Here is a 16,713-nt window from a genome sequence, read left to right as displayed (position 1 = left end):
CAGTGTAGAATGTTTTAAAAGAGGAAAAAAGAGAGACTTGCATTTATATAGCGCCTTCCATGACCTCAGGATGTCCCAAGGCGCTACCCCACCCAATTAAGGAAACGCGGCAGCCAATTTGTGCGCAGCAAGCTCTCACAGACAGCACTGTGTTAATGACCAGATAATCTGTTTTCTACGTGTTGGTTGAGAGATGAATATTGGCTATCTTTAAAATTAAATGGGATCTTTTATGTTGAGCAAAGAATACTTCCTCGAATTTACTGCCCCTTGAAACTAAAGCAGCTTTAAGGGGGAGAAATTCAGTATAGCCCCGTTGGGGCGCTAACTTCGCCGGGGTGCTAAAAGTAGCGCCCCGGAAAAATTAGCGCCCCCGCACCGGAAATTGGTTGGTTGCGCCCCAAAGGGAAGTGGGGCGCTACTGGAGGTGCCCCGCCTCCCTCTTGGGGCGCTGCGAGTGAATATCGTGGCGCTGCGTCATGTCGCGCTGCGGTATTGCAAGCCTTCCTCCTCTTCTTAAAGGGGAGGGGCCTTGTGCAGCGCGATCTGGGGCCCAGCTGGGCCCCCGGGGATCAGGAGTGCAGGCAAAAGAGTCCGGCACCCAAGAGAAGTGCCGGGCTCTTGGAGCGCAGCCGGCACTCCGCGCGGGTGGGGGGGGGGCGGGTGGCGGTGGGGGGTTCCGGAGGCCGGGGACGGGAGCGCAGGCAGGTGCTGGCAGGCGGCTAACAACAAAAATGGCCGCCCCGCACCTCACCTTTAATTTGCGCCTCCCCGGCCACAGGTACGCCACCCTGACCCAGTCGGACATAGTGTCCGGCGGTAAATCAGGGGGTGCTCCCGAAGATCGCGGCCGGGGCGTGAGCGGGGCGCTGCGCACACCGATGACGTCATCGCCAGCAGTGCAGCGCTAATGGTTAGCGCCACCACTAACCTCCCGCTGAATTTGGCGGGAGGCGTGGGCAGTGCCGCGCCCAGGGCACTAGTTGGTTTGCGCCCCACTTAGCGCCCTCTTAAGGCGCTAACGGGTGGCGCAACCAACTGAATTTTTCCCCCTAAGTGTTTAAATAGGAGGCGTCCCAGTGTGAGTTTAAATAATGACATAATGAGTCCCAACGAAGTTGACTACTATTTCACGACTCAGAAACAGTGCTGCTAAGAATCTGATGACATTATGCCAATGAGCCATGTCACTTTGGATTTCACTGTGTGCTGCTGTCATTTTTATTGTAAAGTGGCATCATTTATATTTAAGAGCTTCTCAGCATTTCAGAAGCTTTCTTTGTATTGTCTGCACCCGTCTGGAAATTAATTTTTTTTTTTTCAATTTCTTTTATGTTGCAGGGCACGGCTGATGCTCAAAGAGCTCTGACAGTCGCACAGCTGGTGTAAGTCTTTAAAAGGCCAGTCATAGCTCCAGTAACTGTGCTCAAAATGAACTTGCTGTGAAGTGCTGTCAAAGAATAGTTACATGATAAGTCGACATAGGGGCATTAAACGATGAGGAACGGAGAGTCCAATGTAATAAAGCAAAATGTAATGGGTGACTTATAATTGGTAAAGATCAAAGCTGTACTTGGCTATTACGAACAGCCCTGTTTCCTCATGAACACATTGATGAAAGAACATTGGAGATCCTGGGAACTGTCAATTTTGAATCTTTCACAAACCTAAGCACTAAATTAAACGGAGGCTAAGTTACAGAACCGGGGAAGGAAGCCTCCTTAACTAACGTGTGAAGGTGAATGTTGCACTTGGCTGTAAGCAAGTCTTTCCTGAAATATTGAGGCGGGAAAAAAACCAAAATTTTGCAAAGTGCTTGTGAATATTTCTTTTCTCCTTGGAAAAATTGGAGCCAAAAATATAATTTAAAACTTCCAAACTGAAGGATCTTTACCAGTACAACCTGCTGACTCGGTGGGCTGGATTTTCAATGAGGAGGCGGGACTACAACTTTTGGGGTTGTAGTCCCGCCTCCATCGAGTTGTAGCCAACCCACGCGATTTTGACTTGATTGACCTTGTTGAGCCCGCCCAGCAGGCTCAGCAGGCCAATTAACGGCCACCTGGCAACAGGTGACATCACAGATTGATATTTTATTTGTCAAGAGCGTTTGACAGATGAAATACCCGCGTTTCACAGCTGTTTGAAGCTGACAATCTGTACTGCAAGTTAATTCCTTCCTCTCAGGCTGATTTAGAGATCTCTCCGGAACAGAAAGCTGAATGCTGCAATTTTTGACATCGCGGCCATTCTACTTTCTGTGCCGGTGAGATGAGGGACTCCCGAGACCTGAAGGAAGGAAGGCTGTAAAGGTAAGTAAAACTATTTTAAACACACCAAACACACTTACCTCTGCACTCATGCACCCATCACTCACCTGAACACCAGACATCTCGACCCCTCCAAGCCCTTCAGCCCAACGGCCCACCTTGCTAACTTGGCGTGGTTTGGAGCCATCGGGAATCCCACACTTCAAGAATGAAAATAGGGATTAGGCTAAAAACTGCCTGTTAACTACCTGTTAACAGGCAGTTAATTGGTGCTAATCCCCTTCCCACCTCGGGGAGGCGGGTCTCAGTGCGGGTCGGCTACCCGCTTCCTTTGAAACTGGCATGGGGGCGGGATGGGTTCGTGCCCCCCGATTTCGGGATTTCAACCCCCCACATGCCTCCAATCCCGCCTCCACGGCCCAATGAAAATCCTGCCCGGTGAGTTTATCCAGTGGGTGGCTTAGCTACACAGTCCAGATCCCCAATCTGTGCAGAGTTTATCGATCTCAGTCAGCACAGCAGTTGAGCCACTACAACTGGCCTCCGTGCTCCTGGGTTGAGGGAGGAATGCAGTCCGGGCCTGCCTGCTGATCATTAGTGACATCTGTTGGAAAGTTTGTTTCTGTGAATTCCAGGTGCAGACAGAATGAGGCTTTGCTGTAATGCACCCCCTGTGGTTAAATAGCCTATCACCATTCTGTCTAGACTCGCACATGAATTGATCCTTTGGGTGAGGTACTGGAGGCTGCCTAGTGCCCTGAAACCCATAATCATACCTCGGGAAGGAGTCAGTGAATTGAAGAGGGGAGAGGAGAAAGCTGATGGAGGGGAAAAAGGACAATATCATACTCCACAGTATGTTTACTAATTAATTGACTGTGACTTTTATTTGGAAACAAAAGACGGCTAAAGACAAAAAAAAAATCAATTGGGATTCCTGATAGAAAGTGCTCATGTGTGAATTCTGGGAGTGAATGAGATTAGGTGCAGTAACACTTACTATTACTGTTACGGGGCCTCCGAAGCGGGTGGGAGGCGGGGTTTCCCACAGGCCCTGGTGACTTTAATGGCAGGGCCTGTTTTGCATGTGAGGCCTCGGATTCCCGCCCACAACCAGCCAGATTGAGAGGGATCATGGTGCTGCGGGGGTGGGGGTGGGGTCGGCATTTGGGATCACGGGAGGGGGGTCGGCCGGGGATTGGGGGGAGGGGGCGGTCGGCCGGGGTGGGGGGTGTGGGGGGAGCGCTGAGGCCAGCCACTGGAGGATTGTGGCCGGCCTCAGCATCGTCGGTGGGGGGAGGAGACCCCATGGTGGGAATCGGAGGCCTCGTGGTGGGGTCTCCGATCACAGTGGGTGGGTGGGTTAGATAGGGACCCTGGATCCAGGAGGTAGGTATAAAACCACTTACCTCCTGGATGCAGCAGTACCTTTCTCGGCTTAAATGCGGTCTCGCGAATTGTGTAAAACCCGTCCACATGCAGTTAAATTCAAAATGGAGGTGAAAAAAGGGGCTTCCAGCCTCATTACAATATTTAAATTGAGGTAACCCCCCACCCCCGGGAGCGGGTTAGTCCCCTGTTCCGCCTTCAGCAAAACCAGAAGTGGGCGGGTTGGAGCCAGCATCAGGTCGGGAATCCCATTTTTGACACTTTAACTGCCCCCACGCTCCAAACCCACCTATTTTTTAGGGGAAAATTCTGGCCTTATTTTCTGTAACACCTTCCCTGTCGTACTTTCCTCTCGCACTTTGTTGATAACCACCCCATTGTTATAAAACAGTGTATCCTCCAACTCACCTGAGCAATGTCACAGGAGATTATATTAAAAGTCCTGTGTTTAATGTGCACCTCCTGTTTGTCACACTTCCAAAATAAAGCTTTAACTAAAATAAAAACATCAAAAATGACATATTTCACAATACAGTATGATGTTGTACCCTATGCGGCACAAACAGTCTTATTGTAAAACAACATATTCTCTCGCTCGTGGTGAGCAATACAATGGTGAACCTGCTGGTGATATATTAAGAGTCTTGTGTTTAGCGCACACTTCCGTGTCTCACTTAGTCTTGTCACACCTTAGTCATCGCACTTCACATGTCAGTGTGTGCAACATTGCAGGCGATCAGCTAATTTACAAAAAAATAACTCTTATAGAACATAAGGATTATGAAACCATAAAGTTTATTCGCAGAATATTTTGCCAAGCCTATATATTTTTGTAAATATATTTCTAACTTTCCATACAGGGAAAATGATGTCGCTGGAATTGATGTAAATATGGGCTGCCCTAAAGAATATTCTACCAAGGTAAGATAGCACTTTGCTTTCACCCATCATGATGGATTTTCCTACAGTAAAGAATTACACTTATGCAGTGTGTGATTTATAAAAGTAAAGTGTTTGCACCCATAGTGTTGAATCAAATCTTCATTACAAACTGAACAAGTTTTGCTCATGGTTCATGGAGTATTTTGCTGTATTAACCATGGTGGGGGTAGGGGGTTGGCTGCATACTGCACATAGTGCAGGGCACGTACCCCGATAAATGGTGGCCAAACTTTCTGTTTGGGAGCCCATTCTCCTAGATTGGGGTTTGTCGGGATTTGGCTGATTAGTGGTCAAGCTGCGTCACACCCTGCATCTGTTGGCAGACCTGTCAATAAAAGATGTCTGACTAACGAAGTTGGATGTAAGGCAAAGTGAAAATCCCCAAGCCTGACCGGCTGTTATGCCACATCCACCTTCCCAAGTTGCCTCCAACCGTGCATGTATTGTCAGAGACACTTTTGGCAGCATGGACAACGCGGTAGTAATGCTGCCGGAGGCACCAAGAATCTTCTGTGTGCCCAATGGCAGTGGATCCTCCTGTGCGGCCGGAACATGTTGCACCTCCTGCAACATCATTAGTGGCAGAAGGTACCACCTCGCACTGATGAAAAGTTTTACCTGTCTGTTTGTCCATCATTACTGTTTCAGTAGTGACTCCTCCTCCTCCTCCTTGATCTGTCTCTTTCAGAGGGGGAAACAGATGTCGAGACTGCACCCTTCTCGCCAGCGACCACTAGCACAGCTTTGTCATCAGTAGATGGTGGTTGCTGAGCAGCAGTGCTCCTGCCACTCAATACTCTATCGCCACTCCCATTTTACAGTGAGAATTGGAGAGACAATACATCGCGAGGGGAGGTCAAATGATGATTGCAGCTAGGATTCAACTCTTAGCTCTCAAGAGCCCAGTTGTTTCCATCATTAGAACTGCTAGGCTAGCCCAAATAAAAATTCAGTTTCGAAAATTAAATTGAAAACATGCGTTTGAACAAAAATAAATTTAAAGGGTGAGTTTACAGATATATGATGGTATACTATTAGTCACGATAATGTTAAATGCATTATATGTTTGTGATAACTATAACTAATACAATAGAGGTGTAACGTACAGTCACTTTAACATTTTATGCAGTGCTGATAAAAGCATTTTTTCTGGCAATATTCTGATTCTACTGGCCTCGCTATACGTGCTCCTATCTAGTTATCCAGCAAGTTAAACACTTATTCAAAATAATTCCTTGTGAAGCCGTTTGCTGTTTTGAAGCTTTACTTGAACAAATTTGTGAAAGTGTAAACAAAGACAAAGTATGTTTTGTACATAAACTGAGCACTATACATTTGATATTACATAAGATATAAACATATTTACAACAGTAGAATAGACTAATTGTATAACTAACTAACATTTGGACTAACTTCTGTAACTATCAAATATTAACCTTTTATAAACATAGCGTTATCAAAATACTACATTGACAAAGTTGCTATCATGCTAATAGACAAAAATACTCACAGATATTGCACTTGACCTAACATAGAAGATCAGATTACATTGGATTGCGAATCCCTCATGGAATTCTTCATTACTCAAGCCAGGTTCTTCCTGGAATTCTACTTCCTGGGATTCTACTTCCTGGGTCACACAGGAAGAAAGGTAGAAAGGTCAAATGACCTCACACAGGAAGAAAGGTAGAAAGGTCAAATGACCTCTCCTCCCACACAAACTCTGCTAACACATAACCACCACCAGAGGGTGCTATCTGCATATAAAATGGTCCATAAGTCCAGAACACTCCCTGTCTGGGGTCGTTAACGACTCCACACAGTCCGAACTCTACTTGTCACTGGAGTCCTCTCGCGACAAAAGAAGAACCACCTCAGACAGTCTGTCGGTGTCGACGATAGGATGCAGCTTCCGTAGACTGCTGTGAGGGGGTAGGTTGCGTTCTGCTACGCACAGTTCCAATCTGGGTATGGTGAGGTCTGGCTGGGGCGCCAACTCGCCCCTATCAAAGACGAAGCTGATTTTGCTTTGTCCATCTTGAGTGGTGACCTTCAGATAAGCCACACTTGCAATGGCCTTAGCGGATGCGTCTGCAAAGACACAAAGCTCTTTGAATTGGGCATTTAAAGGAGAGAAAGACGAATAGCAGCGAGGTATTTGGATCTCCTGTAAGTCTTGGAGTGAGTCTCTCCATCTGTCCCACTCTGCTTCCATCTCTTCGGGGAGAGGTGAATCCCACTCTTCAGCACGTGTGGAGCGTTCCCTGAGGAGCAGCCTGCCTTGTATGGTGACAGGGGCTAAGAAGCCGAGAGGGTCGTATAGGCTGTTGACTGTAGAGAGCACTCTTCTACGTGTGAAGGGTTTCTTGGCATCTAAGACTTGGAACGTGAACGTGTCTGTTGCTATGTTCCAAGACACTCCTAGGCTACGCTGTAGGGGGAGGTCATCAGTGAAGAGGTCTAGATCCTTGACGTCCTTAGCACGATCTTCAGGGGGGAATGCCTCCATCACTGCTGGTCTGTTAGAGGCTATCTTGTGCAGCCTGAGGTTGAATAGTGCAAGTAGCTCCTGAGCTCGTCCGAGGGTACTAATGGCCTCTGCTTCGGTCGGGAATGACTTCAGTGCGTCGTCGACATAGAACTCTCGTTCGACGAACCCTTTCACATCACTGCCAAAGTTGTCGTCTTCTTCCTTGGCAGCCCTCCTCAGTCCGTATATGGTGACAGCAGGGGACGGGCTATTCCCAAAGACATGGACACGCATTCTGTAGTCCACAATGTCTCTATTGGGGTCGTCGTCCCGATACCACAGGAAGCGGAGGAAGTGTCTGTGGTCTGCTCTCACCACAAAGCAATGAAACATGTGCTGGATATCGGCAGTGATGGCGACGGGCTCTTTCCTGAATCTCATGAGTACTCCCAAGAGGCTGTTGTTAAGATCGGGCCCCGTGAGGAGTACGTCGTTGAGAGAGACTCCCTGATATGGTGCACTGGAGTCAAACATCACGCGGATCTGTTCCGGCTTTTTGGGGTGATAGACTCCGAAGGAAGGGAGGTACCAACACTCTTGGCCTTCCTGGAGTGGAGGAGCTATCTCTGCATGATCGTTGACAAGCATTTTCTTGACAAATTCTAGGAAGTGTGCTTTCATCTTTGGCTTATTCTCTAGTGTGCGACGGAGTGAGTTAAGACGATGATAGGCATACATCTTTTCAGATTCCTGGCGACATCCTACAGGGTACACATTAACGAGGCATATCTTGGAGCATGCTCTTGCGCTCACTCCTTCTCCACACACCTCGGTGCACCTGGATGTAATCTCCGGACCAGCAGCTCCCTCTCTCTCCCCGCCGTGCTCTGAAGCGGGAGGAGGCGTCTCTGACTTCCAAGGAGCTGGGCCTGGGTGTAGTGCTGAAACGTGCCGATCACTTTCACATTCAGTGCATTTTGCATCTACCTTGCAGTTCTTGGCGAGATGGCTCGTGGAAGAGCAGCACTTGAAACATATAGAGTTCTCTTTAAGGTATTGTTTCCGATCTTCCAGGGACATCTCCCTGAAGCCTCTGCACTTCTTTAGAGGATGGGGCTTGTTGTGGATAGGGCATTGTTTGCTCATATCCTCAGGTTTCTTCTGAATCTTTGCGTGCTCAGTTGAAGACACTTGCATTTTGTTGACAGATATTGGTGTCTTTCCATGTCTGTCGAATTTGTCTCTTCTGGCAAGTGCTGTGTGGGAGGAGAAGAGGTTGAAGCTGGGGTCGTTCCTGGCTTTGGCTTCTTTACGGATGAATTCAGCAAACGCAGAGAATGGTGGGAAGGCCACATTGTGCTTTAGCTTGAACTTTGATCCAAACGTTATCCACTTCTCCTGCAGGTTAAATGGAAGCTTCTCAATGATGGGACTTACCCCTCTGGAAGTGTCTAAGTACGATAGACCGGGTAGGTAGCCGTCCTGCTTTGCGGCTTCGAGTTCCGACAGCAGATCTCCAAGGTCGCGGAGCTTCTGGGGTTCCTTACTCGTCAACCTCGGAAAGTTCGCCAACCTGTCAAAGAGAGCCCTTTCAATGGCGTCAGGTGAGCCGTAGCTTTCTTCCAGCCTCGCCCAAGCCATCTTCAACCCCTCTGGCAGCTGTCCCACATTGGCCGCTTTTATCCTGCAGGCCTGTCCGGCGGACTCTGGGCCGAGCCATTTGATAAGGAGGCCGAGCTCTTCTCCTGCCGACAGGTCTAAGCCCGATATGGCATCGTGGAAGCAGGACTTCCAAGCCCGATAATTCTCCGGCCTGTCATCAAACTTAGTTAACCCTGTAGTCACCAGCTGGGTGCGTGCAAGGTATTTGGCAAGGTCGTAGGTACTGGGACCTGTGCCAGGGTTGCCCTGAATAGGGGTTCTGTTGGGGGTCTCAAGGAAACGAGAGGGGGTTCGCTGCTGACTTTATCCAGCGTTCTATTCCTCTGCACCGTGTCTTTCGTCCTGCTGGGGGACACTCTGCGGCTTGAGGCACGCTGTCTGCGTTGACCTTGGTTGGCAACTGGGGGCATGTTATATGAAGTGCTTGCGTCTGTAGAGATGTGCGGGCCTTCATCCCTTTCTCTTGTAAACTGTATGTCGGCATGGTTGCTCATGTAATCTATGGTGCGCTGTCGTGGACTCTGCCACGAAACGGGAATTAAAGGTTTGTAAGCTGTCTCGGGATCAGCTCCCTCCAAAATTGCCTCGAATACTTGTGTCTCGGCTAATGCAGCATCTATCTTTTTTTGTTGCTGCAGAGCGTCTAATGTGGCTTGGCGATGGGCCTGTTCAGCCTGGCATTCAACTTGGTGACGGGCCTGTTCGGCTTGGAATTCAGCTTGGAGTCGGGCCTGTTCGGCTTGGGATTCAGCTTGGAGACGGGCCTGTCTTACTTTTATTTCTATTTCACTGTTCGCATGCACAGCTCTGGCTTGAGCTGCCACTAGCTTAGCCCGTGCTCTGGCGATGGTCACGCTTACTCTAGAACCACCTGATGACTGTGAACCAGCTTGCGATCTGACGTAACCGGAGCTTATCGACCGATTGTCACCTTCTACAGTTTCATCTGCCCGTTTAAGGTCTTCTCCTTAATGCAAAGCATTTTCGTTATTATCTTCTGACATGTTGATGTGAGGTAGGTGTGCTCTATGAGGTTAAGGCTCACACCGGGTTCCCCCTGCTCCGCTCTTCACAGCTAGCCGTATTGCTATCTTTTCACTGTACTGGCCTCGCTAGACGTGCTCCTATCTAGTTATCCAGCAAGTTAAACACTTATTCAAAATAATTCCTCGTGAAGCCGTTTGCTGTTTTGAAGCTTTACTTGAACAAATTTGTGAAACCGTAAACAAAGACAAAGTATGTTTTGTACATAAACTGAGTACTATACATTCGATATTACATAAGATATAAACATATTTACAACAGTAGAATAGACTAATTGTACAACTAACTAACATTTGGACTAACTTCTGTAACTATCAAATATTAACCTTTTATAAACATAGTGTTATCAAAATACTACACTGACAAAGTTGCTATCATGCTAATAGACAAAGATACTCACAGATATTGCGCTTGGCCTAACATAGAAGATCAGATTACATTGGATTGCGAATCCCTCATGGAATTCTCCATTACTCAAGCCACGTTCTTCCTGGGATTCTACTTCCTGGGTCACACAGGAAGAAAGGTAGAAAGGTCAATTGACCTCTCCTCCCACACAAACACTGCTAACACATAACCACGACCAGAGGGTGCTATCTGCATATAAAATGGTCCATAAGTCCAGAACACTGATATAGAAAAATCATTATAAATCACAATTTTTCTCATTACATTTTTGGTTCTACTCTATGTAAGTCTGGTTATTTTTCCTTCCCAAATCATTGCATTGTCGCAAATGGCACTACAGTTAAACACTGTGGGTTGAGCTCACATATTGTGTCGCTTCCTTGAAAGTTAAATCATGGAAAAAACAAGGCAGAATCTCATTTCACTACAAAAATGCACATTATATTAACGCAACAAAGTCCATTATGCATTAATGTACTTGCCCTACAAGTTTCATTCTTTTTTGCATAAATGCCCTTGTCTATGGTCTTGGTGCTTATTTGGCAGAGAGTGCCCATTTCTTTTATATGCTCATCTTGTACTTCAATTTTGAACTCTTCAGAGGCTTCTGAGCAAGATCGGAGATTCGCGCGGCTGATTTGTTGTATTACATCGAATATAATTGCGTTGTTGGGTCTGAGTGACTATTATTCAGATCCTCCCCACCTGCTGTAATGTAACCCTTCAGTATAACACTAAACTGTTGTAATACTGGCTCAGAGGGGGAAAAAAATATTGTTGTAAAAGCAGCCATGCTATAACTTTCAGCCCTGGAGGTTGTAACTCCATATACTCTATGGCCGGAATTTTCCGCAGGGGTCAGCGGGCGGGATCGGTGGCGGGTCGGGTGGGAAATTTGATTTTTTTTTGGGACCCCGCTGTCAAGCTGCCGCAACGCGTCTTTCTCAATGGCGCGTGTGTGATCTCCGATCCGACCCGACGAGGCAGGCGACCCAATTAAACCAATTATTGGGTTGTTGACAGACCCTTAATATTGCTTTAAACCTTGCCTTTTAACTTTAATTGCTCGCCCACGGGGTCCATGCTGCTCGGGAACCACGTCTGTCAACCTGAGGCGGGAGTTCAATGGCCATTGCTCCAGCTGATTACTTGACAGCTTCAAATGTACAGTAAAAGATCACTTTCCTCAGCCACAAGCTGAGTCCATTTCCAGCACAGATTCTGCAGGCTATCCACTTTCCAGTCTCACCTCATTGGAAGAACTCTTTTACCTACTTTACCTGTCATCTATTCCATCAGCAGTGAAAGATTGAGCGAGCAGTGCATTGACTTTAATATAACCCTTAGCAGTCAAGCAATCAAGCAGAGGTCCAGCAAAGGCTGGCCTTCAGACAGGATCTAGATCTATCTCCTTACCATGCCACTCGGTTGGGTTATATTACCTCAAGGGACTGGTGGACTTTATTTTCACTGCACCAATTGTTGCTGGGGTTAGGTTCAGTGGGTGCCAGTAACCCTCTGAAGTGGCCACTATTACTTTGCGAGTCTAGATGAGAGTTTCAGCTGGCTATCTGACTGTGCAGAACATCAAAGTCAAGCTGGCGATCCTGGGGTCGAGTTTCTGCTTGTTTACGCTAGTAATATGCACACAATCTGGGCGGAATCAGCCAAACCAGCACAAAAGTTTGGGGAATTTTAAACGTGAGTTACGCACAAAAGCACTTGCGTTCATGTTTTCCATGATCTTTTACGCTGTTTCAAGATTCAGTTCGCCCAAATCGGGCCCCGCCCACAAAACTGGCCATAACCCAGGGCGAGGGAGAAAGGAATAGAAGGAAATGCTGATCGAGTTAGATTAAAGGGGGGGAGGAGGCTTGTGCGCAGCATAAACGCCAGAATAGACCAGATGGGCCAAATGACTTCTTCCTGTGTTGTAAATTCTATGTAATGCTATGAAATTGCGAGATTCTGACAATTGCAGTCATTCGGGAAGGCTCTTCAAATTGTGTTCATTTTCTTGACTGCTAAGGTTTATATACAGGCACGAGTCGGCATGTTTTAATTGCAGTGGAAATTGCGGAGGCTCTGGCTTAGATATGGGGGTGGTGCCAGAGGACTGGAGGATTGCAAAATTGGCTAAGGGACTGAAAGCAGAGAGTAGTGGTGAACGATTGTTTTTCAGACTGGTGGGAGGTATACAGTGTTGTTCCCCAGGGATCAGTAATAGGACCACTGCTCTTTTTGATATACATTATTGACCTGGATTTGGGTGTACAGGGCATAATTTTAAAGTTTGCAGATAAAATGAAACTCGGAAATGTAGTAAACTGTGAGGAGGATAGTGACAGACTTCAGGAGCATGTAGACAGCCTGGTGAAATGGACAGACACATAGCAGATGAAATTTAACGCAGAGAAGTGTGAAGTGATTCATTTGGTAGGAAGAATGAGGAGAGGCAATATAAACTAAAGGGTACAATTTTAAAGGAGGTGTAGGAACAGAGAGACCTGGGGGTGTACGTACACAAGTCTTTGAAGGTGGCAGCAAAAGTTGAGAAGGCTGTTAAAAAGGCATACGGGATCCTTGGCTTTATAAAAGACTACAAAAGCAAGGAAGTTATGCTAAACCTTTTATAAAGCACTAGTTAGGCCCCAGCTGGAGTATTGTGTCCAATTCTGGGCACCACATTTTAAGAAGAATGTCAAGGCCTTGGAGAGGGCACAGAGGAGATTTATTAGAATGGTACCAGGAATAAAAGACTTCAGTTACATGGAGAGACTAGAGAAACTGGAGTTGTTCTCCCTAGAGCAGAGAAGGTTAAGGGGAGATTTGATAGCGGTGTTCAAAATCATGAATGGTTTTGATAGAGGAAATAAGGAGAAACCGGTGCCAAAGGCAAAGCTTATGGAGGGGGGAAAAACAGTTTTTCCCAGAGCAGCATTGAGTGATTTTACATCGAAACATAGAAACATGGAAGATAGGAGCAGGAGTAGGCCATTTGGCCCCTCAAGCCTGCTCCGCCATTCAATGAGATCATGGCTGATCATCCAAATTCAGTACCCTGTCCCTGCCTTCTCCCCATATCCCTTGATCCCTTTAGCCTTAAGAAATATATCCAACTCCTTCTTGAATATATTTAATGAATTGGCCTCCACTGCCTTCTGTGGTAGAGAATTCCACAGGTTCACCGCTCTCTGGGTGAAGAAATTCCTCCTCATCTCTGTCCTAAATGGCGTACCCCTTATCCTTAGACTGTGACCCCTGGTTCTGGACTCCCCGGCCATCGGGAACATCCTTCCTGCATCCAGTCTGTCCAGTCCTGTTAGAATTTTATAAGTTTCAATGAGGTCCCCTCTCATTCTTCTAAACTCCAGCGAGCATAAGCCCAATCAACCCAATCTCTCCTCAGACATCATTCCTGCCATCCCAGGTATCAGTCTGGTGAATCTTCGCTGCACTCCCTCCATGGCAAGAACATCCTTCCTCAGATAAGGCGACCAAAACTGCACACAATACTCAAGGTGTGGTCTCACCAAGGCCCTGTACAACTGCAGCAAGACATCCTTGTTCTTGTACTCGAACCCTCTCGCTACGAAGGCCAACATACCATTTGCCTTCTTAACCGCCTGCTGCACCTGCATGCTTACCTTCAGCGACTGGTGCACAAGGACACCCAGGTCTTGTTGCACTTCCCCTTCTCCCAATCTATTGCCGTTCAGATAATAATCTGCCTTCCTGTTTTTGCCACCAAAGTGGATAACCTCACATTTATCCACATTATACTGCATCTGCCATGCTTCTGCCCAATCACCCAACCTGTCCAAATCATACTGGAGTTTCTCAGCATCCTCCTCACAGCACACACGCCCACCCAGCTTTGTGTCGTCTGCAAATTTGGGGATATTACATCTAGTTCCCTCGTCTAGATCATTTATATATATATATATTGTGAATAGCTGGGGTCCTAGGACCGATCCCTGCGGTACTCCACTAGTCACTGCCTGCCACTCGGAAAAAGAGCCGTTTATTCCAACTCTGCTTCCTGTCTGCCAACCAGTTCTTTATCCAAGTCAGTACCTTACCCCCAATCCCATGTGCCTTAACTTTACACGCTAATCTCTTATGCGGGACCTTATCGAAAGCCTCCTGAAAGTCCAAATACACCACTGTTATCTTACATAATTCTTAGTGGCAAGAGGTCTCCTCGATGTCACAAAAGAGTTAACTGTTAATGAGATGGGAAATTGAATTGTCACTCTTTAATTTTCAAAAATGGGGTAGCAACTTTGCTTTTGACAGCTCAGAGATGGATTATATTTGGTTTAATCTTGATTTTATAATGAATATCTCAAATTAGACTCTGCAATTTCAGTAGGTAACAATAATTAATGTAGCATTGAACTGTGATAGCACTTTCCAAATCATTTAAACTATATTGTTACATATTATGACAGCTACAAATGCTGTAAAGATGTCTTTTGTTTAATGCCGTGTTCAAGCGTTATTTTTTAACCACTTATGAATCGAATCAAATTGGCCAGTCCATTCCTATTGATAATAATTGAGATTCCTGAAATTTCTGGGAATAAAAGCCTTCAGGATGAGCAATAGGAATTAATTGGACTTTTGCCATTTATTAATGCCCACTTTCAAGCAGATTAATTAATTCAATTCCTTAAAAAAAATTGTGTTTCCCTGGAATAGCACTGAGGGATTTTTACATGTTTTTATCTTCAATAATTCTGAATGGAATTGGTAGATTTTGAGGAATTGCATAGAAACGCAGAAACATAGAAGATAGGAGCAGGAGTAGGCCATTCGGCCCTTCGAGCCTGCTCCGCCATTCAGTGAGATCATGGCTGATCATCCAAATTCAGTACCCTGTCCCTGCCTTCTCCCCATATCCCTTGATCCCTTTAGCCTCAAGAAATATATCCAACTCTTTCTTGAATATATTTAATGAACTGGCCTCCACCGCCCTCTGTGGCAGAGAATTCCACAGGTTCACCACTCTCTGGGTGAAGAAATTCCTCCTCATTTCAGTCCTAAATGGCTTACCCCTTATCCTTAGACTATGACCCCTGGCTCTGGACTCCCCAGCCATCAGAAACATCCTTTCTGCATCTAGTCTGTCCAGACCTGACAGAATTTTATAGGTTTTGATGAGATCCCCTCTCAATCTTCTAAACTCCAGTGAGTATAAGCCCACTTGACACAATCTCTCCTCGTACGTCATTCCTGCCATCCCAGGTATCAGCCTGGTGAATCTTCGCTGCACTCCCTCCATGGCAAGAACGTCCTTCCTCAGGTAAGGTGACCAAAACTGCACACAATACTCAAGGTGCGGTCTCACCAAGGCCCTGTACAACTGCAGCAAGACATCCTTGTTCTTGTACTCGGACCCTCTTGCTACGAAGGCCAACATACCATTTGCCTTCTTAACCGCCTGCTGCACCTGCATGCTTACCTTCAGCGACTGGCACACAAGAACACCCAGGTCTCTTTGCACTTCCCCTTCTCCCAATCTATTGCCATTCAAATAATAATCTGCCTTCCTGTTTTTGCCACCAAAGTGGATAACCTCACATTTATCCACATTATAGTGCATTTGCCATGCTTCTGCCCAATCACCCAACCTGTCCAAATCGTACTGGAGTTTCATGACATCCTCCTCACAGCATACCCTCCCACCCAGCTTTGTGTCGTCTGCAAATTTGGAGATATTACATCCAATTCCCTTGTCCAGATCATTAATATATATTGTGAACAGCTGGGGTCCTAGGACCGATCCTTGCGGTACCCCACTAGTCACTGCCTGCCACTCGGAAAACGACCCGTTTATTCCAACTCTTTGCTTTCTGTCCGCCAACCAGTTCTCTATCCAAGTCAATACCTTGCCCCCAATCCCATGTGCCTTAATTTTGCACGCTAACCTCTTATGCGGGACCTTATCGAAAGCCTTCTGAAAGTCCAAATACACCACATCCACTGGTTCTCCTTTATCTATTTTACCAGGTACATCCTCAAAAAATTCCAGTAGATTAGTCAAGCATGATTTACCTTTTGTAAATCCATGTTGACTTTGTCCGATCCTGTCACTGCTTTCCAAGTGCTCTGCTATTACATCTTTTATAATGGACTCTAGCATTTTCCCCACTACTGATGTCAGGCTTACCGGTCTATAATTCCCTGCTTTTTCTCTGCCACCTTTTTTGAATAGTGGGGTAACATTAGCTACCCTCCAATCCATGGGTACTGTTCCAGAGTCTATCGAGTTCTGGAAGATGACCAGCAATGCATCTACTATTTCTAGGGCCACTTCCTTAAGTACCCTGGGATGTAGATTATCAGGCCCTGGGGATTTATCGGCCTTCAGTCCCATCAATTTTCCTAACACCATTTCCCTACAAATACTGATTTCTTTCAGTTCCACCCTTTCATCAGACCCTATGTTCCGCGGTATTTCTGGGAGGTTATTTGTGTCCTCCTTTGTGAAGACAGAACCAATATATGTATTTAGTTGGTCTG

General features: G+C 46.4%; 1 protein-coding gene across 1 annotated transcript in view; it reads left to right on the top strand.

Moving 5' to 3' along the window:
• Positions 1 to 16,713, top strand: part of dus2 (dihydrouridine synthase 2) — a 203,761-nt gene that overhangs the window by 16,450 nt on the left and 170,598 nt on the right. The window contains exons 4-5 of the mRNA XM_085991372.1: positions 1,342 to 1,385; positions 4,520 to 4,580. Of these exons, the coding sequence (XP_085847498.1) occupies positions 1,342 to 1,385; positions 4,520 to 4,580 (105 nt within the window). The remainder of the gene's footprint in view (positions 1 to 1,341; positions 1,386 to 4,519; positions 4,581 to 16,713) is intronic.

The sequence above is a fragment of the Somniosus microcephalus genome, chromosome 6, assembly GCF_052327205.1.
Source record: "Somniosus microcephalus isolate GS21.2 chromosome 6, FLI_Smic_1.0, whole genome shotgun sequence".
Classification (NCBI taxonomy): Eukaryota; Metazoa; Chordata; class Chondrichthyes; order Squaliformes; family Somniosidae; genus Somniosus; species Somniosus microcephalus.
The sequence above is the reverse complement of the archived record's forward strand: the minus strand, read 5'-3'. Positions and strand labels throughout refer to the sequence as shown.